We start from the raw sequence: 26,747 nt of genomic DNA, 5'->3' as shown, positions 1-26,747 counted from the left end.
CATTACTCCATTCATTTCATAATGTAAAGATATTTGACTTTTTTCGCTCGTAATATTTGACAATTTGTCTTATTAAAAAATTATAAAAATATCATTTATTTTGCTTATGACTTGATTTATTATCAAAAGAACTTTAAGCACGATTTGTCATTTTTTTATATTTATACTAAATTTTTGAATAAGACGAATGATCAAACTTTGCAACTAAAAAAGTCAAACATCTTACTTTATGAAACGGAGGTAAGCATATATTATTCAGCAAATTCAAACATATATAGTATACATGTGCATGCATATAAAATACCATAACTATAATTAACTCGTACACTTAGCGGCTCGTTTTTTCATAGTATATACAAATATAATATACTCTCCTTGCAGCTTAATTATGGAGTGGTGAGCTAGCTAGCTTAGCTATAGCGTTAGCTAGTTGTCAATTTACTCTTCGTCGTCGTCGTCGTCGTCGTCGATCTCGACGGTCTTGTTGATCTTCTTCTTCCCGGCGGCGGCGGCGGCGGGCTTCTTGCGGTAGGCCTCCTCATACTGCCTGGCGGCGTCGACGCCGCGGTCGGCGAGGCCCCGGAGGCTGGGCACCTTGTAGTTCTGCGCCGCGTACACGCCCGCCGCCGCGCCCACCAGGAACGGGAACAGCCGCCGCAGCAGGCAACCCATCGTCGTCTCCGGCCGGCCGCCCAGCCAGCTACCGATCGCCGGCGACGGCGACGACGACCAACAGCACCGACCGGCCACGTACAGCACACACACTGGCTTAGCTAGCTAGCTTTCTTGCTCTCTTTCTCTATGCGTATATATGTATCTGTCTCTGTGAGTGTGTCTGAACTCTGAACTGAACTTAAATTGACAGATTGAAGAGCAATGGTGTTGATGAATAACCTGTCTCTCAGCTGCTATTTATATGTGTCACTTGTGTTGTAATAAAGTTTTAACTGAGTGGAGTTGCAGTTGCTAGGATCAGTGTTGAAGCTGAATGTGTTTCTTGGACAAGGGTTCAAGAAAGGAATTGATGGAAGGGATGGAGGCAAGAAAAAGCAAACAAACAGGAATGGTGCAGATATAAAGATTAGATATATACTCATTCCTGTTCTTTTGATAGTTGACTTTTTGATTTATCGTTTGACCATTCGTCTTATTTAAATATCTTATCCAAATATACAAAATTATAAATTATACTTAAAGTTGCTTTAATAATAAATTAAATCATAATAAAATAGTCAATAGTTATATAAATTTTTTAAATAAGATGATGGGTTTAATGGCGTCAAACAAAAAAAATCAGAAATGACAATGATGTGCACCTTGCCATGTTCTATTGTAGGAGCTGGACATATAATTAATTGATATAGTAAAAGTACTATAGTTGAGATGAGATGAGTTGACGTTGAGATTAGGATAGTGGTGCTTGCTCACACGGTTTGGTGGATAAAAGAAAGATTTGATTTTGACGATCAACTTCTTCTCCAAGGGTGAGACTAGACTAGTACTACTAGCTAAGCTACGTCGCATATGCCCTACGGCAGAATCGAATTCATTAATTCGTTCCTGTTTCTGCAATAATTTTTTGTGTCTTCTTCTTATTCATTATTTTTACTCTCTCATTTAAAAATGAAGGTCCCTTTTATTTCAAGGAAAGACGTTGAAAATTTTGGAGGATTCCATCTCTATAGAAAAAATTCGAAAATTCGAAAGAGACTCTTTGAAATAGAGGATCGGATTCTATGCATTAATTCCTTTCAAATTTCTATGGAATGGGCAATCCTATGAAAATTCTCGAGGAAAACAACCAAGAAATCATAGCTCGTGTTTTCAATCCTTTGTCACTCGCAATCCTGTGCTTTTTCATTTATTACAGATCAAACATCTCTTTTTTGAATAAACTAATTTGCATATTTGCAAATAAAAACTAATTTGTGAATAAAAATTATATATATGTACATATTCTTAGTGATATAAGAACAAAGGCTAAGGTTGAAAATTTAAATTTTGGCATAAACATAAACAAAAAGATGAAAAATATATACGTCACTTCTACCATTCAAATGGGTTCTGCCATTTTTTTGTGTAGTTTCTTCTGGGCTATATGGTCACATTTCAAAATGCTGTTGGATGGAATGGCTTAATTAATTAGTATTGTTATCTTTGTCCACGTTTATAAAAAAAAACTGGTCGAAGTCCCTCTTCAATTTTGAAAAATATGGAATCTTTTGCATTCTTGAATGCTCTTATTTAAATATGAAAAAAATATTTGTGAGACTTGAAACGGTTCACAGTAAATAAATGTAATGTCTGAAATGTAGTAAGATTTGATATTTCCAAATAATAAAAGTGATTTATTTTAAAAGCTGCCTTCCACTCTCCCAACATGAAACGAACACAACAGTCAAATTAGGGAATTCTTCTAGGAGGAAAGAATACTTGCCAATTATGACTTCAGAGAAAATTGGAAAATAAAGTAGCACCAATATATAAACCCAGACACACATATATACACATAATATTATTTTATCAATAATACACAAGAGATTATCACAGCACTTTTAATTAACCAAGCAGACTCTAAAATTTACTGCCACAACAGCAGAACATTAAGCTGCAAATTAATTAGCTGAACTCAAACTGAACTAAAAAAACCAAGCAAAATCCTACTCATCGCCATCCTCCTCTTCCCTGGCCGCTGCGGCGACCTTCTTGCTGCTGCTCTTCTTGGCCTTCGCCGTCGGCGGCGACCCCCTCTTGCCGCTCTCCCTCGTGTAGCGCTCCTCCCCAGCTGCCTCGTCGTCGTCCTTGTCCTCCACCAGCTCGGCGGCGTGGTCGTGGTCGTGGTCATGGCGATGGCGGCGGCGGTGGCGGTGAAGGGGGCAGTGGCCGTCGGCGCGGCGGAGGCTGGTCAGAGCGGCGCCGAAGCCGGTGCCGGCCAAGAAGGCGAAGCCGTACTTGTAGAGCGCCATGAATTCACTGGTGATCGAGCTGATCAAATCGGTTGTAGCACAGGAGGCCTTTGATTGATCGATCTGGTTAGTTGAGCTGAAGGATGGTGGCATATATATACAGATAGAGATAGCCATGGTAAAGTGATGGCTAGCTAATGATCGCGATGGGTTAGGTCTTCTCCTGCTCCAGTTTGATTTGTGATTTTGGTTGTAAGTATTCCCTCCACTTGTTTTTTCCTCCCTCCGTTTCGCAATACAAAACTTTCTATCGTTGCCTAGTTTCATATAGATGTTAATGAATCTAGATACATATATAAATTATATATATTTATTAATAAATAAATTTAGGTATGACTAGAAAGTCTTACAATATAAAACGGGGATACCACTGACTTTTATGTCTACGATCATTCGTTTCATTTAGAAAGTTTATATAATTATTGTTTTGTTATAACTTAATTTATTGTTAAAGTAACTTTAAGCCTAAGTTAATTTTTCATACTTGCATAAAAATTCAAATAAGACGAACGGTTAAATATAAATCTAAAATGAATGGTGATAAATAAAAAGTTAATATAAATTACCGATACTCTAAGTAATTAATTAAGTGGTCGTCAATGGTCAATGCATGATCAGGTGTTTCTTGGTCCCTTCTCCAAGCTAAGGCAAGAAGCACTATTGCACAGCCGATAAGAGACGTGTCTGATCTCTCCTTCCTGCAGCTGGAGCCATCCATCTCCTCTACTAACACCAGACAACGATAATAATGTTTGATTTTTTTATATAAAACGTATTTACAAATGAAAATAATTTCTGAATAATTTTTTTTATACACATACTCTTAACGATCTAAAAGGCAAGGCTGGAAAATTAATTTCAGTAAAAAAAATCTCCCAAAATAACTTCAAATTTAAAGTTAAAATTTAAATTTTGACTTATAAACCTATTATAAGCCTAAAGAGGAGCGAAAAGATGAGATTTTTTTTTGGCCGCGGTGAGAACTTATTAAGCCAAAGTATGATTTATAGTGTTATATAGTGTGCTAGTTAGCACTTACCACATATGTTGTATCCTCCTAGTTGGTGTGTGTTTGGTGGGTGGAATTATTAAGAGGAAATAGGACCTCGGATAGTGGGGGGCTTGGGGATTAGGATGGGATCACGAACACTAGTTATAGGCTCGTGTGTTGGGACGGTTTTTTTTATTTAATTTAGTGGGAGGATTTTGTGCCGAATGGAGTATTTGATGGTTTTATTTAAAATCGGTTTTAAGACCAAATATTTTTATGGAAAAAAGATATTTTTCATGTAACAGTAAAGGATAAAGGAATGAAGGAGGATAGCTCTCTCTTTATGTAGGAGTAATTAAAATATAATTAGATGAGGTTTAATTCACGTTGCAGGATATATATATATGGATAAATATATGTTAGATATTATTAAATAGTGAATGAATATATGTTGAAATACTGTGAAAGTGATATAGAGGAGAGGATGGTGATTTGATATGCTTGCATATGAATCTTTAGAATCTAATAATGTAACATGTTTGTGTGAACTTTAGATATATATAATAATTGCTTGCGTGTGATCATGTGACATGTTTACCTGTTGAGTTTTAGGACCAATGTTTTCTAAGTGTATAGAAGGTATACATAAGATATATGTTCCATAAAGATGAGAATTAAAAGGAATTACATCGTAATTATTGAATAGCATCATATTAGTTGCAGGCATGTGATATAGTTTAAAAGTAGTAGAACCTCTTATCTTATTAGCTAACGTTTGAGATGAAATAAATTCTTTACAACTCCCTTTGTTCTAATATAAGCGTATTTCTATCAATGTAGAGGTAAATTACTTAGACAAAACAAATTTCCCTCGTTAAATAAGGAGATGATATGAATCGTGGTTAAATAAGGAGATGATATGAATCGTGAAACAGGGAGAATAAAATGACAATTCAAATATGAGGTAATTGATAGGACAACTAGCACTACATAAACACGTATTTTAAAATAAATTTAAATTCTAGAAATACACTTGTTACTAGATGGAGGTAGTACAATCTATACTACTTTAAATGTCTCTAGTAATGATGATAGTGAATCTGCCACCCCATTGCTTTATACCGTCTTTTTGCAAATTAGCCTATGATATTTCATGATATTATGGATTAGTCCATTTTGCTTAAACAAGTGATATTAGTATAGTTAATAAAAGAATCTTATAACATTTTATAATATATTTTCATAGCAACTCATGGGTATTTTGCTAGCAATTGAAAATATTTTCCATCGAATTTTATCAGGCTTCGAATTAAAACAAACAAACGATCGTCGATCCTTTGAAAGCAACCGGCGGCTACTCACGACGTTGAAACGTCTTTGTCTTGGTCAAACTTGGCCTGCCCTGTACAGGCTTCCTTATTGGGCCGGGCCACACGCTTTGCGATATATTACGGCCCATTAAATTATTGGCTTCTTCTTTAACGACGCAACAATTTCAATCACCTGTAATCTCAGTAACAATAAACCTGAGAAAAATATACATATACCTTTTCATATTCTAGCTAAAATATTTGGTCAAAACTAGTGAGGATAGTTTTGCAAATCAGTATCTAGGGCATGGCCATATTTCTCCTACTTTGTGTACTTATGAGATATAATTTAATTCGGAGTAACTGAAAACACACACAGCAGCAGGATCAAAAATATAATACCAAGCCTATCAGAATCAATTAACCGAATCTTTAGCGGAAATAAAAAAACCTAAAAGTGATAGACTAACTAGTTAATATTGATCTCTCTTGTACCGCCAGTCCAATCACTCAAGAACAAGGTAACATACAACTCGATGATATATGAACTTTATTATATTAATATTTATATATATAACACTTCAATGCGACCCCTAAAGTTTCACTTACAAAAAATATATCTATACTCTTGGGTCTTAATCATGTTTCTATTATACGTAAAACTCCATCACCGATCAGGAGTAGAACTTTTAGTCCTACTACGGCCGCATTCGGCAAGACATCTAAGTTAACTTAACCCTCTCGTTTTTCGCGCGCACGCTTCCCGAACTGCTAAATGATGTATTTTTTATAAAAATTTTCTATAGTAAACTTGTTTTAAAAAATCATATTAATCTATTTTATTTTTTTAAATAATTAATTAATTATATACTAATCTATTACTACGTTTTCCGTGCCGGGTAAATTAACTTATCCAACACATGAACAAACTCGGCCTACACCAATCTCTTAATTTTTAATATAAATTATTTTTTTCTTCCAAAAACAGTAGAACCTTGGCCGAGTCCTGCTCCTCCTAGGTCGCCTGTACCGGCCACCATCCACCGTACTGTATGCTACAGTATATCGATTGCCGTAGCCCAGGCACGATCCTCATTTTATCAAAATTTTTCATGTTTTTTTCTACGCTTACACACGACCTGTGAATTAAGCATATTACCATACTATATCACGTGGTGTCTATACACTACATCATCATTCGATATCTTTTTTTTTAAAAAAAAAGAAAAGACAATGGCAGAAGGCCTGCCGAAATATATTAGGAGGAATAAAAGGAGTTAAAAAAAATAAGAGAGTTACAAGGGATGATTACAACTTGGAGTATAACTCTCTACTCTCAAGATGGTTGGAAGGTCGAGCGCCTTAAATCAACCTCTATTTTGTATGCTACTTGAAGGGCCGTACTATACCGGTCATGGAAAACCCTGTCATTTCTCTCTATGCACTAGATCATCATTCGATATTTTTGATCGTCTAGAGCTTAACTCTTTTCTGGGCCTATTCCCAATTCCACATTTAACTATTGTTGACCACCAAGGATCCTGACTCTAGTTTATTCTTTGCCACATGACATCCCAATCGTGCTAGACCTCGCTCCTCCTTGAATCTAGTCTCCGTCCATGCCATTAACCAAGCTGTAAGTCACACGTACACAAATAGATAAATCTAATTATTTTTAGATACAGATATCGTAATCTGGCCTATATTAGTTACACGCACTCACATCAACATCGATACATATTTCAAAACCAATTTATATTAAATAAATCAAAAAATATTAATCATGACAACGATTTTATTGTGTTTTCAGCGCAAAATACATAAATCAAGTTTATACGAGGCATCTAGGCTGTTGGTAAGAGTCCGAGAACGACTACAAATACTGATGCAAACCTTCAAAACCGCATCACACTCCAACCCGAACCACGCCACGGATCAAAATAAGACTAGAAAAAGAAGTCAAAATCCTTGGAGAAAAAAAGGCGAGGGGAGTAGCTAGAGAGAAGACGCCGAGAGAGAGAGGAAGATCACCATCGCCGGCGCGGCGGCCATGCGCTTGGCCTACCTCCTCCTCCTCCTCCTCTACCTCTCCTCCTCCGTCTGCCGCGCCACCAGCCGCAACCATCGCCTCTTCGTCGTCCACGGCGGCGCGGACGACGGCGTCGCCGTCGTCGTCCCTGCGGCTTCGTCGATGGCGCACGGAGACCACCGCGGCACCGCCATGGTACGCACGCACGAATGTTCTTCCATTGGTGTAGTTTGGTTTCTTCTTCTTCTTCCATTGATATGTGGTAGTGGTACCTTGGTGTGTGCGTCTGCATGCAGCACGTGTGGAGGTCGACTCCCCCCGGCGAGGACGTTCCGGCGGCGGAGTTGACGACGACGGCGGCGGCGGAGAAGTCGGCGCTGCCCGGCGCCATCGAGGGCGTTGCGATGGCGCCGATGCCGGCGGCAGCGGACAGAGGACAGGCCGAAGTCGGAGGGAGCGATTCCGGCGGCGATGGAGGATCGTCGTCTGCGTCGGAGGGCGGCGGCGGCGGCGGCGGCGGGCAGCATGACGGGGCGGTGGACGACACCGGCGTCGACTACGCGCCGCCCAAGACGCATCCTCCCTCTCACAATTAATTAATTATGTCTTAACGAAGATGACAACGTACGATAAGTCGATAATTAAGTTAATTAATCCATGCATGCATGCATATGCAATGCTTCTTGTACGAGTGGTAATGTTAAATTAAACATTGTGCGTGCCTCATAAATCCTAATCTGTTTGTTTTTGTTTTTCCAGCTCTCTTTAATTCTGTTCTTCGTCGAAAGTGACATCGATCGATCGGTTTTGCTAGTGTCATCAAAACATATTCTTTTCTTTCTGTTAATATTACTTCATGCATATGGATATTGGTGTGCGTAGCTAGTACAAGAACCCACATATATAGCTACCACCGATTTTCCAATCTTGAATGAATAGATTCATCATATGTCCCTAATAGGTACCATCAAAACACGAATAGTATTCCTTCCATTTTATGATGTAAGATTTTTTAAGTCTTGACTAGATTTATATGGATACTAATAAATCTAAACATATATATAAATTATATACATTCATCAACTGATGAATTTAGACAAAACTAAAAAGTCTTATAATATAAAACGGAGGAAGTATCTGATTTTCTATGTTGGTTCTAAAACTAGTCAGTACATGTGAGGCAATGGAGGCCACTATCTAGATAAGAATTTTGGCAAGATCCAACCGAGAAGAAAGGGTAGAAGGAGGTACACATGCATAATTTAATCCAGCTCTCATGGATGGTATTGAATTGAAGTTGATGAATTGACTGAGAAGTTGATGGTTGATTGGCCATGAATATATGGGAGTAGGATCCATGAGCAGCTTGGCCTCTCTGGATAGCTAGCTAAGCTAGGGTTTTGAAAACTAGAAGCCTTGGGAATGTTGGGGAGGAGACCAAGCCATAGGCATATATATGTTTGAATGAGCTATATAGCTAGCCCTAGATCTGGCAAGCTAAAGACGTTGCAGACTTCCATGGAGCTAGCTAGCTATATATGCTATAGCTGCATACTCTGACGATCGAGAGGCCAGCACTACGCAAATTAGTAGTGCCTCCCTCCCGTAATAACGTTATTTTTTGTTTTTTTCCAACGTTTGATCATTCGTTTTATTTAAAAAAATTATAAAAAACTTAAATAAATTAGTTATGCATAAAACACTATCATCTAGTAGAATAAAAATATTAATTGCAAAAATAATTTAAATAAGACGAAGAGTCAAAACATTATATCAAAAAACTGAAAAATGATCTTATTTCTGGACGGAGGTAGTAGCTGCATTCTTCCAATAATTCATGATCACCATTCCTTTAGTATATTACTTACTTACTACATGATGCAATTCAGTGTTGATCACCATTGGTAAGTTTTTTTTTTACTTACTGCAATCCAATGCAAGCGTCAGTTACAGTGGCATCGTTTCAGAGAGGTGTGTGAGCTAATAGCGTGAAAGAAATTAAGCAGATTGCTGCGGCAAAAGGTTGTGGCTTGTGCAAATCCTAATCCATGTTTGTTAATTAGCCGTTACAGTTTTCTTTTTTCTTAGCTAGAAATTTTAAGGTATGATGTGATGAGAAATCTCAGGACCTTGATGTGTAGCAAAACTGAGAGGTTACCCAAGCTGAGAACTTCCCTTTGGTGGAGAATGTAACAGATTTGAGTGCCATGAATTATGACTGAGGAAGGATTTGTTGTTTGTAGTAATCTTCAACTGGTTTTGGCAGATATAATTTATGGATAAAAATCTTATATACGTGTCCATAATGATTCAAAACCAAATACTATAAAATAACTACAATAGGAAAAAATCACAACATCAACTTCAAAGTCAAGTTTTAGAATTTAATTTTTGGCTTACATGCCGTTTTAAAATTTAGATTTTAGCTTATAATTAAGCTTCGGCTTCAGACTGCAGCTCTCCTATTCCATGCAACTTTTTTTTTGCTTGATCATTTAAGGAAAAGACAGGATAAATATATTTTTTAACAATGGATTTGATTAAACCCACGAACAAAGAGATAAGAACTCTTCCCATAACCTGCGGATTGCCAAAGTACTACACTTGGCACCTGATAATCATCTTAAAATAGAAAATCAGGACATTGTAATTAACTCTAGATGAAAGTATTAGTTCTATCTCTTTTGGCTAGCTGTTGGTTTGGTTTTGATGATTAGAGAAAATATTGCTAACACCAAAAAAAAACACAATTGCAGTGTGGTTTTCTGCCAAAGGTTAAAGACAGCTTTCCTTTCATTTGCAGTCCTTGGCTTGCCAAATTGGTTAGTGATGTATGAGCTTCTAATTATGTGTTAATATAAATACATGCAAAATTCCCTTTTTTTTAAAGAACACGCGAAAAACTTAATTTATGTGTACAAGTCATCAAATTAATTTTAATAAAGTTATATAACATACAACACATTATATCCGGAACAATACATAAGCCATGTTATAAACCATACTAGAAACAGTCTGCCATCATATAACATTCAAAACAATATAGGACTAGTAATAAATTTAACTATATGTTCATCGGTTTATCACTCTTGACCATCTGTTTCCTTATTCCTCCGTCTCACATGCATCACTCCCCTCACATCTCTTTCAACCGTAATACCAACATTGCCTAGCTATGGCCATCATCATCTTCTCGCAAGCATTGACTTCACCATCTTTGTGTGTCAATCCTCTCCCCCATGTCATTTGTCGCTCCTAACTTTTCAGTCTTGATAAGCTACGATTGAAGACATAGCCATGGCAAGGTCTCTGATGGTCCCACATCACGATCGCTACACCTCCATTAATTCCGTCACATCTTAAACCATCCCCAATCCACAAACCTCTTCGCCAAACCTACCATCTCTAAGAACTTTGAGCCATTGGATCCATACAAATTGTGGGCATGAGCACAATGATAATATTTACATTGTCCTTTACCTTGCCAACCTCACGCACCTCTACAACATCCAAACACCACCACCACCAACTCTGACCACAATTAATGGTCGAGTACACTTTAGTGGGAGGGCATCCATGTCAACCATGTCGGTAGTGTCTTTGCCATCATGGATCTAACCATTATTTAGTTTTGTGGTCCCACCTTAGCTCAAAATAGTGTTACAACCTTGGATTTTTTTTTATGCGTGTGATCATAGCACATGTTTTTTCTTTCCTCTACACCATTTTCCTTTATAGGAAAACAAACCCAATGTTTTTGTAGGGGCACATATTAATTGTGCCCTGTTCTCCTATGTATCCGGTAGTTCCAGCGGTTGGATCCGTTAGAGCCCTTCTCTGTCTTCTAATCCATATCGTTTCCTTTGCTCCCGCCTCTGACACTACTCCACCGTCCTTCTCTATCCATACAACTCTGGCGGTGTGACCGACCTATGTTTGCGCCAACTATTGGTTTTACTATTTCTAACCCCCAACCCTCTAAGACTCAACATAACTTTCTAGCTCCTACTTCGACTTTAACCACCAAAACTTTATTCATATCCTCCATGTCAGAGTTTGGGGTTCAACACCAGAGAAGTAGCATATATCGTTGGAGCCAAAGAAGAAGAGCATTGAAGCATGACTCATGAAACATATTAGGCATAGCAAAAAAATGAACCGGAGGTCGGCCCGCTTTGCTCGTCGGTTCACCAAATGAACCACCAGTTTTTTATTTATTAAGCAGAACCGAACTACCAATATCGCCGGTTTTGGTTTTTCCCTTTCAACTATCGGTCTGGTCCAATTTGTTTACTGTAATACCAGGTGACATATATATTTTTTTTATGCCAAATGCCGTTTAGCAATTCCTGAAAAAAATCACACCTAATAAAGCAGTAGTAAAGCACCAGGACTACTACACAAACTCTTGTTCCGGCAGTTGACCAGAACAGACCAGATCTGACCCACACCCTTCCCGCTCATCCCGACCGTCCATCCACTCCCACATCCAACGCCCCAGAAACAGACACCGTCTCCCCTTCTCCACCCTTCATACCCTCCCCTACACCGGGTCCACCAGAACCGCAGCTCCACCTCCCCTGCGCCCCCCCCCCCCACACACACGCCACCCGTACACCGCGCCCACGGGTCCACGCATCCCCCGAACCGACCCGCGCACGATAGCCGCCGCGGCGCACGATACGTCTATAAATACGCCCCTACCCCGACCCGGACCCCCCTTTCCTTAGACGAACCCCTCCCCTCCTCCGCCGCGATTTTTCCCCACCTCGCTTCGCGGAGGCGGCGATCTGCTGCTGCTCGCGCGCGGGATCGAGTCGATTCGAATCGCCCCCCCCCCCCCCCCCCCCCCGGTTTAGCGGCGCACTGGTGGTCGCTGGGTGGGGGAGGGAGCGGTCGGCGGAGGAGGAGCGCCGCGATCTGAAACCCTAGGTGGGGGTGGGGGGCGGCGGCGGCGGGGGGAGAAATGGATGCGAGGTTCCCGTACTCGCCGGCCGAGGTGGCCAAGGTGCAGCTGGTCCAGTTCGGCATCCTCAGCCCCGACGAGATCGTAATACCCCACCCTCCTCGAATCTCCTGCTTCTCCTCCTCCCCCGCAGGCCTGTGTTTGGTTTCTCTCTCTGTGTGTCGTCGCGGAGTCGGAATTCGAGCTGGGGCTGGGGCGGGGGCGGGGCGGGGGCCGGTTTGGGTGGATGGATTCATGTGTGGTGCTTTGCTAGCTTGCGATTGCTAGTAGAAAAATCGAAGTGAACGTTAATATGAGTGAGCACTGACTGTTTGGACTCAGGACGGTGTTTGGTTGTGTCGGTACTTTGATAATTCAATTCAGGGGGAGTAACATCGTAGAAATGAACAACCATGTGTAAAAAGCTAAATTTTTTAGCGCTACAAGGAAAGCTAAGTTTATTTTTTTAGCACTACAAGGAAACGGTATTCTGTTGTAACCTGTAAGGTGTATGATGAAGTAGTTAGGATCGAGTCTGCTAGCAGCTGTGTGCAGTGTACTTAGAATACAAGCAATTGTCGGAGCATGTACTGTTGTTGTAAGTTGTGGGGTATTCAATCAAGTTTGTACTTTGCAGTCATTGCTGTGCTGTGTAACTGTTCAGCTGGGAAGCTCTTGGTCTGCTAGTTTTTTTTTTTTTGTATGTTTTCAGTTTAATCATGTTCATCTTCAACGGAAAGTTTGGATGAATAAATTTCTGATCTTCTATAATGAAGTTTAAAATTTTGAGTACAATTGAGATACATTAATTGTGATAATAGATAACATCGGTTATATGAGTTTAACAGTATTGAGTCATTGGGTTTAATGGTTCTGCACTCCTGCTTCAAAAATGGGCTGAGTGCTTCATTACAACAATGCTATCTCATGTGGGTGTATGGAGCATAATTTTTAGGATGGTATTTGATGTTGTTTCTGCATTGCTTTGTCTTTGTAGAGGCAAATGTCAGTGGTGCAGATAGAGCATGCAGAAACTATGGAAAGAGGGAAACCGAAACCTGGTGGCTTGAGTGACCCTAGGTTGGGGACTATTGACCGGAAAATCAAGTGTGAGACATGCATGGCTGGGATGGCGGAGTGCCCAGGCCACTTTGGCCACCTTGAGCTTGCTAAGCCAATGTTCCACATCGGCTTTATCAAGACCGTTCTCTCCATAATGCGCTGCGTCTGCTTCAACTGTTCCAAGATCCTTGCCGATGAGGTACACATACCCCTCTTCTAAGGTTTGGCTGTTATGCAGGGTGTGTCATATGGAACTTAAAGAAGAAGGCACTTTTGACTTTATGCTATGCTGTAGTACATGCCAAACTGGAACCCAATACTATTTATTTTGAATATTCACATAAACAGAACTATACTAGTAAGCTTTTACTATATTTAACTCTTTTCTGTTTTGCATGTTTTGTTGTTTGGCGTACTAAATCTGATAACATCTTTTGTGTTGCACATGCTTAACATGTAAAATGCAATTGTTTGATGACTTACTTTTCCCCTTCTGTTTCCTCCTTTTGACCATTTAAGGCTAAAAGCTGGGAAGTGCATTTACTTTTAATGCTATTATGCTAGACATGCTAAACATGAACCATACTGATTTAAACTTACTCGGGCTATTCATGCAAACACAAATACACTTTTGTGCTTTTACCATATTTAACCCTGTCATGTTTTCCATCTTTTCTAATCTTTGACTTTGTTTATCAATGGCTGAATGCTGTTCTTGCAGGATGATACTAAGTTCAAGCAGGCTCTTAAAATCAGGAACCCAAAAAACAGGCTGAAAAGAATATATGATGCTTGCAAGAGCAAAAAAGTTTGTGCAGGGGGTGATGACCTCGATGTTCAGGAGCAGCAAGATACTGATGAGCCAGTAAAGAGAAGAGGTGGCTGTGGTGCTCAGCAGCCAAATATCACTGTTGACGGTATGAAGATGGTTGCAGAGTTTAAAGCACCAAAGAAGAAGAATGATGATCAAGAGCAACTCCCTGAACCAGTGGAGCGGAAGCAAATCCTCTCTGCTGAGAGGGTATGCACACAACCTTTTACTCAGTTCAATACAATACTTTTAAGAATATTCATTTAACCATGTGGTTCCTCTGTATCTGTTAACTCAGGTCCTCAATGTTCTTAAACGTATAAGTGATGAGGACTGTCTTCTATTGGGTCTGAACCCCAAATTCGCCCGTCCTGACTGGATGATTTTGCAAGTCCTTCCAATTCCCCCACCCCCTGTGAGACCATCTGTCATGATGGATACTTCTTCGAGAAGTGAGGTGAGTATAGCGCTATGCATCTTTAACCTTCCTACTGGCATAAAATGATGCATCTTCATTAACTCCTTGCTATTCTTTACAGGATGATTTGACTCATCAATTAGCAATGATAATTCGACATAACGAGAACTTGAGGAGGCAAGAGAGAAATGGAGCACCAGCTCACATAATAACAGAGTTTGCTCAGCTGTTGCAATTTCACATCGCAACATACTTTGACAATGAACTTCCTGGCCAACCAAGGGTGAGCAGATTAGAAAGTCATTTCGCCATTTTACTAAACACAGATAAGTTATATTTATTCTCTTTTGTTGGAATTTTCAGGCAACACAGCGTTCTGGAAGGCCTATTAAATCAATTTGCAGCAGACTGAAAGCAAAGGAAGGCCGTATTAGAGGAAACTTGATGGGGAAGCGTGTTGATTTCTCAGCTCGTACTGTCATAACACCAGATCCAAATATTAACATTGATGAATTAGGAGTGCCATGGAGTATTGCTTTGAACCTGACATACCCAGAAACTGTCACTCCATATAACATTGAGAGGTAAAATGTTTTACCATTATTGAGGCATGATCATAGTTCTTTAATGATCACTTACACCTAAATTCAATGATCTCAGGTTGAAAGAACTTGTAGAATATGGGCCCCACCCTCCCCCTGGGAAGACAGGTGCAAAGTACATTATCAGGGAAGACGGTCAGAGGCTTGATCTCCGTTATGTGAAGAAAAGCAGTGACCAGCATCTGGAGCTGGGTTACAAGGTTAGTGCAATTTTTTTGTAGAATCTGCTTTGTGATGGTCACAACCTCACAGGACAATATTCTTCTATGTTAGTCCCCTCATATGGTATTTTCTTTTCAGGTGGAAAGACACCTCAATGATGGGGATTTTGTTCTTTTCAATCGGCAACCTAGTCTTCACAAAATGTCTATAATGGGTCATCGCATTAAAATAATGCCATATTCAACTTTCCGCTTAAACTTGTCCGTCACTTCACCGTACAATGCTGATTTTGATGGAGATGAAATGAATATGCATGTTCCTCAGTCATTTGAGACCAGAGCTGAAGTGCTAGAGTTGATGATGGTTCCAAAATGTATCGTGTCTCCTCAATCAAATAGGCCCGTTATGGGTATTGTCCAGGACACGCTTCTTGGATGTCGGAAAATTACAAAAAGAGATACTCTTATTGAAAAGGTAAGTAGGTGTACTTTAATATGTTAATTAGTTCTTCCTCTACTCAGTTATGCTCATTATTCTGTTTTTTCCCCAGGATGTATTTATGAACATCTTAATGTGGTGGGAAGATTTTGATGGAAAGGTCCCTGCCCCTGCCATTTTGAAACCAAGGCCTATTTGGACTGGGAAACAAGTTTTCAACTTGATTATTCCCAAGCCAATCAATTTGATTAGATTTTCTGCCTGGCATTCTGAAGCTGAAACAGGATTTATTACTCCTGGTGATACTATGGTCCGGATAGAGAAGGGAGAACTTCTATCTGGTACACTTTGCAAAAAGACACTTGGAACATCAACTGGAAGTCTTATTCATGTTATCTGGTAAGTATGCTGTACTTAACTTTTAATGCTGAGATTTAGTTTCATTTAAGTCATATTCCATTTGGCCTTTTTATTAGAAGTTATGTCCTGTTCTTTGCAGGGAAGAGGTTGGTCCAGATGCTGCTCGCAAGTTCTTAGGTCATACACAGTGGCTAGTCAACTACTGGCTTCTGCAAAATGGTTTTAGTATTGGAATTGGGGATACAATTGCAGATGCAGCCACCATGGAGAAGATTAATGAGACAATCTCTACTGCTAAAAATGAAGTGAAGGAACTTATTAAGCAAGCCCATGATAAACACTTGGAAGCTGAGCCAGGACGCACCATGATGGAATCATTTGAAAATAGAGTAAATCAGGTACTTCTTGACTGTTTATGCTTGCTCTTTCAATTGAAGAAAGAATGGACCAGTCATTTGGTAGACTCGTGACTTGCTAACTTACCCTTTCTCCATACTAGGTTCTTAACAAGGCTCGTGATGATGCTGGAAGTAGTGCCCAGAAGAGTTTGTCTGAAAGCAACAATCTGAAGGCTATGGTCACTGCAGGCTCAAAAGGCAGTTTCATCAATATTTCACAAATGACTGCTTGTGTTGGACAGCAGAATGTTGAGGGCAAGCGGATCCCATTTGGCTTCATCGATCGAACATTGCCTCACTTCACAAAAGATGACTATGGTCCTGAAAGTCGTGGATTTGTGGAGAACTCTTACCTTCGGGGCCTGACACCACAAGAATTTTTCTTCCATGCTATGGGTGGTAGAGAAGGTCTGATTGATACTGCTGTGAAGACCTCTGAGACTGGATATATCCAGCGGCGACTTGTGAAGGCTATGGAAGATATTATGGTGAAGTATGATGGTACTGTGAGAAACTCCTTGGGAGATGTCATTCAGTTCTTATATGGGGAAGATGGCATGGATGCTGTTTGGATCGAGTCACAGAAGTTGGACTCCTTGAAGATGAAAAAGGGTGAGTTTGATACTGTCTTTCGTTATGAACTGGATGATGAAAACTGGAGGCCAAACTATATGTTGCCTGAACACGTTGAAGATTTGAAGACCATTCGTGAGTTTAGAAATGTGTTTGAGGCGGAGGTTCAGAAGCTAGAAGCTGACCGGTTCCAGCTTGGCACTGAGATTGCTACAACTGGTGATAATACATGGCCTATGCCTGTCAACCTCAAGCGGCTTATCTGGAATGCTCAGAAGACATTCAAGATTGATCTGAGAAGGCCTTCTGACATGCACCCAATGGAAATTGTGGAGGCAATAGATAAGCTGCAAGAAAGACTTAAGGTTGTTCCTGGTGATGATGCTATGAGTATTGAGGCACAGAAGAATGCTACTTTGTTCTTCAATATCCTGCTTCGAAGCACATTTGCTAGCAAGAGGGTCTTGAAGGAGTATAGGCTTACAAAGGAAGCTTTTGAATGGGTTATTGGTGAGATTGAGTCGAGATTCCTTCAGTCTTTGGTGGCCCCAGGTGAAATGATTGGATGTGTGGCTGCACAGTCCATTGGTGAACCTGCAACTCAGATGACCCTGAATACTTTCCATTATGCTGGTGTCAGTGCCAAGAATGTTACTCTTGGTGTTCCTAGGCTGAGAGAGATCATTAATGTTGCTAAGAAGATAAAGACTCCATCATTGTCAGTTTACCTAAAGCCTGAGGTGAACAAGAAGAAGGAATTGGCTAAGAATGTCCAATGTGCATTAGAGTATACTACTCTGCGCAGTGTGACACATGCTACGGAAATTTGGTATGATCCTGACCCTCTGGGAACCATTATTGAAGAAGATGTTGAGTTTGTCAGGTCCTACTATGAAATGCCTGATGAAGATGTTGACCCTGATAAAATTTCTCCATGGCTGTTGCGTATTGAGCTGAACCGTGAGATGATGGTTGATAAGAAATTGAGCATGGCTGATATTGCAGAGAAGATCAATCATGAGTTTGATGATGACTTGTCATGCATATTTAATGATGATAATGCGGATAAACTGATCCTTCGTGTCCGCATCACAAATGATGAAGCTCCAAAGGGAGAAATACAGGATGAATCTGCTGAGGATGATGTCTTCCTCAAGAAGATTGAGAGTAACATGTTGACAGAGATGGCCCTTCGTGGAATCCCAGATATTAACAAAGTTTTCATCAAATATGGGAAGGTCAATAAATTTGAGGACAATGATGGTTTCAAACCAGATAATGAGTGGATGCTTGATACAGAAGGTGTTAATCTCTTGGCTGTCATGTGCCATGAAGATGTTGATGCCACTAGGACAACAAGTAACCATTTGATTGAAGTAATTGAGGTCCTTGGAATTGAGGCTGTCCGCCGAGCCCTCTTGGATGAGCTGAGGGTTGTCATATCTTTCGATGGATCTTATGTCAATTACAGGCATCTGGCCATTCTTTGTGATACAATGACATACAGAGGACACCTGATGGCTATTACAAGGCATGGTATCAATCGTAATGACACAGGGCCTCTTATGAGATGTTCCTTTGAAGAGACTGTGGATATCTTGCTTGATGCTGCCGTATATGCAGAATCTGACTACCTGAGAGGTGTCACTGAGAATATTATGCTTGGCCAGCTTGCTCCTATCGGTACAGGAGGCTGTGCATTGTATCTGAACGATCAGATGCTGCAGCAGGCCATTGAACTTCAACTTCCAAGCTATGTTGAAGGTCTGGACTTTGGAATGACACCAGCACGCTCGCCCATCTCTGGGACACCATATCATGAAGGAATGATGTCACCAAGTTACCTGCTTAGTCCAAACATCAGGGCTTCCCCCATTACAGATGCTCAGTTCTCGCCATATGTTGGAGGAATGGCTTTCTCACCCGTACCTTCACCAGGCTACACTCCATCATCAGGGGGTGGTTACAGTCCATCTTCTCCTGTATACAGTCCAGGGCCAGGATACAGCCCCACCTCTCCTTCATATAGTCCTGCCTCACCCAGCTACAGTCCCACTTCTCCATCTTATACACCTGGCTCTCCTACTTACTCACCTACAAGTCCATCATACTCACCTACCAGCCCATCATACTCGCCGACCAGTCCATCATACTCGCCAACATCTCCAAGCTACAGCCCTACATCTCCTAGCTATAGCCCTACATCACCAAGCTACAGCCCCACCTCGCCAAGTTATAGTCCCACTTCTCCGAGCTACAGTCCCACATCACCAGTTTATAGCCCAACTTCTCCGGCATATAGCCCAACTTCTCCTGCATACAGCCCCACGTCACCATCTTATAGCCCCACATCACCGTCTTACAGCCCTACATCACCATCATATAGCCCAACATCTCCATCATACAGCCCCACCTCACCCTCATACAGCCCCACCTCACCCTCATACAGCCCAACATCGCCTGCATACAGCCCTACCTCGCCTGGCTACAGTCCGACATCTCCAAGCTACAGCCCAACTTCACCAAATTACAGTCCTACCTCGCCAAGTTACAATCCTTCTTCGGCCAAGTATAGTCCTTCACATGCGTATTCTCCAAGCAGCCCAAGGCTGAGCCCTTACAGTCAGACATCTCCAAATTACAGGTACTGACAATTTGTTATGTGAACTGCAATCTTGGCTTTGGCAGAATTCTCAGTTGGTATCTGTCTTCATAATATGCAACCTTGTTCATTTCACTTGTACTTTTGTTCCTCAGCCCGACCTCGCCGACGTACTCACCTACCTCACCGTCATATTCACAACCAAGCCCGTCATACAGCCCGACAAGGTCAGACTTACCACATCAAATTATGTTATCTCTAATTGGTCAAACTAACTTACAACTCAGAACATAATTTCTCTTTCCTATATTTTCTTTGTGCGTGTGTAATACACTAACACATACTAACAATAATCATTTAATCAAAACAAAACAAACATTCAAAAATCCAATTTCTGCATTGGTAGACTGTTTAGCTGTTATGACAATAGTCATGTAAGTTTTTGCATTCGTTTAGCTGTTTGTCAATCCTTTTTGTTCGGTTGTTGGGTAGCATCCATGTGCAGTGGTTTCTGGTGTTGTTGCTTTTAGCTGCTATTTTTCTTGTTAGTACAATAGTCAAAAAGATCTACTAATCTTGAAGAAAATCATATAGAAAGATATATGCTATCACCCTATCAGTAGTAACCTTTTATGGCTAGGCATTTCCAAGATAGTTCCCTTCACAAAATAGCAACTGAATGATCTTTTCTTTAAGATGTGACTTCCATGACATGGTTCAACGCATAAACCTGATAATGTTTAAATGTAATCTGAGTCAAATTTGTAATGGTGGTTAGTCAAAATGTGCTCTGAATTTTCATAGAAATGTTGAAGTTTTCTGCTTTGTCAGCTAGTGATTGTAACATCAACAGGAAGGTCCCTGAATGTTGCGTCTAAATATTGCAGTCATATTCCCTGCGTGTGTTCATGGACCAAAGCTTTGTAAAATAGCGGCCTATGTTTTTGGGCCTTAGTTTTTTTCAATAAGGTCCAAAGAGACTCTTTTTTTCTGCAAAAAGAACATGAGCATATATACCCACTACTCAACTACTGACCACTATGTTCTAATAGTTTAATTAATACAATTTTCTGGGTACCATCATTATCAAGAAGTGGTTTATTTAAGTACTATATATCTATGTATTCATCTTTGTGCGTGCAAATTATGTAATGTGCTACTTTTTTTTTGCAGCCCATACACCACCTCTGGAGGGCCTAGCCCAGATTATAGCCCAACCTCTCCAAATTACAGGTAGCAATACTACACCAAGCACAATCTATCTATCCTTCCTGTCAACCTTGGGCACCATCAGACGTATCACAATCTCAAATCATCCACTGCATGTGCAGCCCTAGCGGAAGCTACTCCCCCACTGCACCGGGCTACTCCCCGTCCTCCACCGGCCAGCAGTTCTCTCCCCGGGCCGCCAACAAAGACGAGGACGACGCCCAATGAAAACTGCTGAGGAAGAAAGGATGGTGATGGTGGTGATGGCATGAAAACTGCTGAGGAAGAAAGGATGGTGATGGTGGTGATGGCTGAGGAGGGACGACGTGCTGCACCAACCTCTCTTTTTCTTTCCCAGTTTCTGCATGGTTGATGATGAACTCTTTGAACCAACGGAAATGGGAGGCTGTGTTTTGCTCGAGCTGCTAATAGCAGCGAAACAGTGCTGTGTATGAGAGTGAGTACCTGATAGATTTCCTTGTGCTGCTAATAGCAGCCAGAGTCATGTATTATTATGAGAACCCTACTACCCCCATAGAAAGGATCTGAACTTTACCCAGGCATTGGACCATCTGTCGAGTGCCTTGACTAATAATTATTCGTTAATGTTATGATCTCGATGGGATTAGAGACAATTAATGCTGTTTTCTGACTTGTCGTGTGCCATTAGAGCTAATCTTGTGCGTCCATTTGGGGAGTCCTTGCTGGTGCCTTTCCATGGCGTGCTTGACTTTCAGATGTTACTTGGAAAATTTCGACTCTGCTCGAAAACATTGAGGCACATGTGTTACACGCAATCCTGGTAGGGGAACATCCAGAAAAAAAACTCAATCCCAACTACGAATCTAGACACATTGTTTTGGTTGGAGGGAACATGAAACTAAAGTTATGTTCTGCTTTCATGCATGTGATTTCGTGGTGATTTGTCATGGATTTTACCTTCTCCATTTTATATTATAAGTCATTTTAGACTTGTTTTGAGTTAAACATATTCAATTTTCATCAAGTTCATGAAACTTGTATAACATCCATAACACCGGATTAGTTTTATTAAATTCATAATTAAATATATTTGTGTACTATATTTATTTTGGGCTGAAAATATTACTATATTTTTTTAATAAACTTAAAAAGGTTAACTTACAGGACTACAGCACAGATTGATGATATGAAATAGAGAGCAGTAGTGTGCAATAAATTTCTCAATAACCGTTAGTCTATTCGTGTAACTTTCTATGCCAAAAGTGATGGTGAAAAGTAAGGAAAAAAAAAAAGCAAGAACATGCCACATGAGACAACCAAAACTACCGCTGTGCCTGTCAGCGTTACAAACGCCACACGATCATCATGCACAAAAAGATACCCAGACGATAAAAAGCGTATAGTCACAAGAGTATAAGGGGTGATCTTTTAGCTTATTTAGAAATGAAGAAATAATATATTTGTAAATAAAAAATAATTCATGATAAAAATTTTATATATGTGTTCTTAGCAATAAAAAGCCTAACACTGAAAAATAAATTAAGATGAAAAAACAATAACATCTACTGTTGAAAATTTAAATTTTAGCTTATATAAGTAGAAGAGAAAAAATGGAACTGTTAAATCTTATTTTGACTTGATAACAATTATTATGCTATAGTGCACGTACAATCCAACACCATCACACTTTCTTTCTTTCTCCCTTCTGGTACTCTGGTTGGTATTGCATCATATGTCACCTCGTAGCTAGACCTCTCTCCGTTTTTAAATAATTGATATTGGAGTATTGTGCACGTTTTTCAAATCACATTATTTTTGTCAAAAAAATACAATCACTGTAGGAAATACCACGTTGGTGAAGTCTAGGGCATACTAAATATAAGCTTGAGCTCTGTGGTCTAATTATTTAAGAGTAAGTAATGGTTGAAGTCAAAACCATGATAATTAACCAAAACAAGTATTACCTCTGTTCATATAACAAGACGCTTCGATTATTCCTATATATATATATATATATATATATATATATGCTAATAAATATATATGAATAATGTTTATTGATTCGAATTTAGATAGAGAGAAAGAGCATATGGTGGCAGCCCTGACTTGTCATTGTCATGGTAAGCTAAATCTGATTTGCAATTGCCAACCAACCAACTGCCAACCGAAAGAGCCCCAGCCCCATACCATGAGCAGCCGACGTCAGCAACTGCCGGGCCCACCCAACATTGTAAGAACCTGCCACGTGTGCTGGGCACCCACCTGCATTATTCTAACCACTAAACCCATTTCTGACCTCCTTCCTACTTGCCTTCAAAAAAGAAAAGTCAAACACTGATTACACCATGAATTATACCAAAGTGCTGTTCCAACAATAGAAAAAAGGAGTTGTAAAGTAAGGAGGTGAAGGAACCCTACACACGGTCAAAGATAATGCTCACTGATAACCCATAGGCATTTTCAAGTATATTGGGATGGCGAAAAATTTTAAATTGATAGAAATACCAAATTTTGGTGTGTTTAGCAATAATAGATTTTTCTTAGTGTTGGAATATTTGGTTTAAATCTTGCAAATTTCGGTAGATTTTCAACAGTGGAAGATTTCTACCATATTTTTGGTAGGTTATATATAGTTGCATCACCAAAATTCAGTGCTGCCAAAATTTGGTAGGTTCCAAAGTGATGCATGTCTAATGTATATACAAATCATGATTTTTTTTTACCATCCTTAAAATGGTAACTTGAGGTAGCATATTTTTTAGTGTAAAATATGGTACCTCTAGATATTAGGTATCTTAAGATATCAAAATTTTATACTAAAATTTTGTCACCCTATATTACTTTGTTAAAGATCGTAAAAATTTCACATATCATATATGCTGATATGCATATGCATATCACATGCTTTGGAAAGTGAATTCCAGCCTCAAAAACCACTCACTGACCAACAAACAAATTGGGAGTTGAATTCCATGGTCAGGAGAGCCAGATCGTGTGTGCAAGTCACCCCCACATATCAGCAGTTAGCTGCAGCTCCTTCCAACCTTATACTCCCTCCGATTTTTTTTAACACCGTTGACTTTTAATCTATGTTTGACCCTTCGTCTTATTAAAAAAATAATTATTGACTATTTTATTATGATTTGATTTAAAGTTACTTTAAGTATGATTTATAATTTTTAATATTTGGATAAAATTTTTGAATAAGATGAAGAGTCAAACGTAAATAAAAAGTCAACGACGTCAAATAGAAAAAACCAGAGGGAGTATTTCCCAAGTGCATTTTCATTCTATACGGCTCTATGAATTTTTTTTCAATAATAGAGTTCATTCCTTCTTTCTTCACACCTTTTTCACATAATAGAGCCCCGTTGTTTCTTTCTCTAAACATAGCCTAGTGAACCATGTGACATCCTCTGCACCCGTGGCATGCCACGTTGGATGTGGCGTGGAGTGAGCCAATGCCACATTGACACATCGGCATGACAAGTGGTGTGTGTGGTTGCTGGATCAGGTGCTAATGTCCACTGAAAAGAGAGATAATGGGAGAGGTGATTAATCATTATCTTTGTCATGAGGGTTTAGTGGATCAATCCTCATTTTGTCTAGGATCTTTGGAGGTTGTGGCATGAGAGTTTATTATTAGTTGGAGTAGCATGCATGGATTGATGCTCCCTTGCCCTTTGCCACTGCTGTGATATGTCGGCCTTGATGCTCCCTCCTGATTGGGTTGTTCATTTGGTTTCTCTGTGCCACAGAACTTGCTCTTTCAAGGGAACAATTCACAATCTATATTTTGTGAAAAGACTCATTTTGCCAATGAAAATGTTCACTCAGGGCCATTATATACCAAGTGGTAACTATTGTTCATTGAAAAGAATATGGTATATTCTTTATGAGATGATTTATGCCATATTCTAGTGGGTTCACTTTTACTAATTCATATGGCTTTAAGCATACATATCCCAAAGGCCTTAGGTGTGCTAATGTCTAGCAGAAGTAGAACACTTTCACGGGTAACTATGGTTCATCGAAAGGAATAATATTTACTTTGTGATTTAACCACCACAAAGGCCGGAGGTTATCTTCCATTATTATTTTTTTAAAAAAACTCTTCCATTATTATTATTATTTTAAAACTATCTTCCATCATTGAAAAACCATGGCATAGGGACAACCAAATATACAATATAGGTGGCACACTAGCAGTAGGTTGTGTGTGGATCAGTGAAAGGGTTGTTTGATTGGTTATTTCAATTTGTCGAGCCACATCTTAGTTAAGTCACAGTTTGTTAGCATAGGGTTTAGTTGATTGCTACAATTTTGACATGCCACATTTTAGTAACACTCATGTGTCGTACACTCATTTTCTTGTCTAACCTTACCACGCCTGTGGCTAACAAATTGCAGTCACACTTGGTGTGGCATGCCATATATCTGGCAAAGTGTGATGTGGCATGCCTAACCTTTCTTAGATTTTTAATGCTCACAAGAGTGTAGGTGCTGTCCTAACTCAAATTTATTTTATATTTTGTTATTTGCAGTGTGCACCTTGTGTAGCGACCAGAAATATAACTGTTTTCCATTATTAAAATAATTCTGCAAGCCTTACAACCAATCTCTCAACTATCACAATTTCTCTAACCAAGTCTTGAATTAGTGACAATAAATAGCAAAACTTTCCTGTTGTTTACACTTTTTTTTAGATAATGTTTTGTTCTATACATCTATTTGCCTTTTCACCATAGATTTTTTTCTTCAATTTATTTATTTCAGGGAAGGGTAGCCATTCATCTACAAATTATTAGTGGAGCCCCCACAATCTTATAAGCACAACTGATTGCATGCTCTGACCCCATCCCTGTCATTTGATCTATCTGTAACAATTAGTGCAAATATAATCTCTGGAGGAGAAGAACTTAGTAGCATGCATTTGTCCCCCCACTATCTTGAAAAGTAATAAAATGCTGTGGCTTTGACCTATCTCAGAAATTTAGTCACTCCATAATTGAGGTATTGCCGTGTACATGCACTGAACACAACATCTCACATGGATCCTAGTTCCAAGGAGTCTCCTCAAATTCCTGGATATAATTTGTGAAGGAAAACTTTACAGAAAAAAATAATACTTAAAGTTTGTCAACTGAGTTTATTGTAACCAATCATGATCACTCAACCATCTGTTGATACTTAATACATCTAAATTAAACGCTGGACATAATTGAGCATAAATATATTTTCTACTTTCAAAAGTCTGTGATCTCCCCTGTTTTGACGTTATATCACACTTTTTTTTTTCTGTTGGTCAGAACATAATTTCTTTCATTCCTATGTATATCTATTTGTTTTCGCGTGTGTAGTGCACAAGGGGCGTTTAACTTTTTGCCACTCTTAGAGATGACGCCTAACATATTTGTCATCCGCTGTCTATAACATATGGGCCCTCATGCGTCTATGACATGTGGGCCCAGTGACAAATATGTTAGCACTATTTTAAAGAGTGGCAAAAAGTTAATTATTCCAGTGCACAAGCCCACAATAGCAACTTACTAAAGACAAAAACAGAAAGAATCATTTAGAAACAACAGGGGTGGTACCAGGCGTGGGGCAGCTTGGGCTGGAGCCCCACGCCTGGCAAAAAAATGCATTAGGAAATTACTATTTTTAGTTAAAATTTATTCAAAAGATTTTATATTTTATTGTTAAGCCCTAAACTTAATAAATTTTTGGTTCCACCTGGAAACAACCGAAACAACAATTTCTGCATTGATAAACTGTTTTAGCTGTTACGGCAACAGTTATGTAAGTTTCTGCATTTCATTTAGTTGTTGTCAGTCCTTTCTGTTCGGTTGTTGGGTAACACCCATATGCATCGTTTTGTGATGTTTT

At 39.5% G+C, this 26,747-nt stretch overlaps 2 protein-coding genes across 2 annotated transcripts; one reads left to right on the top strand and one right to left on the bottom strand.

Moving 5' to 3' along the window:
- Window positions 1–234: 234 nt before the first annotated feature.
- LOC102715411 lies at window positions 235–916 on the bottom strand. The gene has a single exon (XM_006659066.3). The coding sequence runs from the start codon at window positions 670–672 to the stop codon at window positions 439–441; it is 234 nt and encodes a 77-aa protein (XP_006659129.1). The 5' UTR covers window positions 673–916; the 3' UTR covers window positions 235–438.
- Window positions 917–12,070: 11,154 nt separating this feature from the next.
- LOC102715133 (DNA-directed RNA polymerase II subunit RPB1) lies at window positions 12,071–21,565 on the top strand. Its single transcript, XM_006659065.3, has 14 exons — window positions 12,071–12,346; window positions 13,239–13,502; window positions 14,025–14,324; window positions 14,413–14,571; window positions 14,654–14,815; window positions 14,896–15,116; window positions 15,193–15,334; window positions 15,435–15,770; window positions 15,847–16,133; window positions 16,234–16,492; window positions 16,594–19,709; window positions 19,823–19,894; window positions 20,841–20,900; window positions 20,999–21,565. Exons 1-14 carry the CDS (start codon window positions 12,263–12,265, stop codon window positions 21,102–21,104), a joined length of 5,568 nt encoding a protein of 1,855 aa, XP_006659128.1. The 5' UTR covers window positions 12,071–12,262; the 3' UTR covers window positions 21,105–21,565.
- Window positions 21,566–26,747: the final 5,182 nt, after the last annotated feature.

This window comes from Oryza brachyantha, chromosome 8 (genome assembly GCF_000231095.2).
Source record: "Oryza brachyantha chromosome 8, ObraRS2, whole genome shotgun sequence".
Lineage (NCBI taxonomy): Eukaryota > Viridiplantae > Streptophyta > Magnoliopsida > Poales > Poaceae > Oryza > Oryza brachyantha.
Note: the sequence above shows the minus strand (reverse complement) of the source record. Positions and strands in the feature narration are given on the sequence as shown.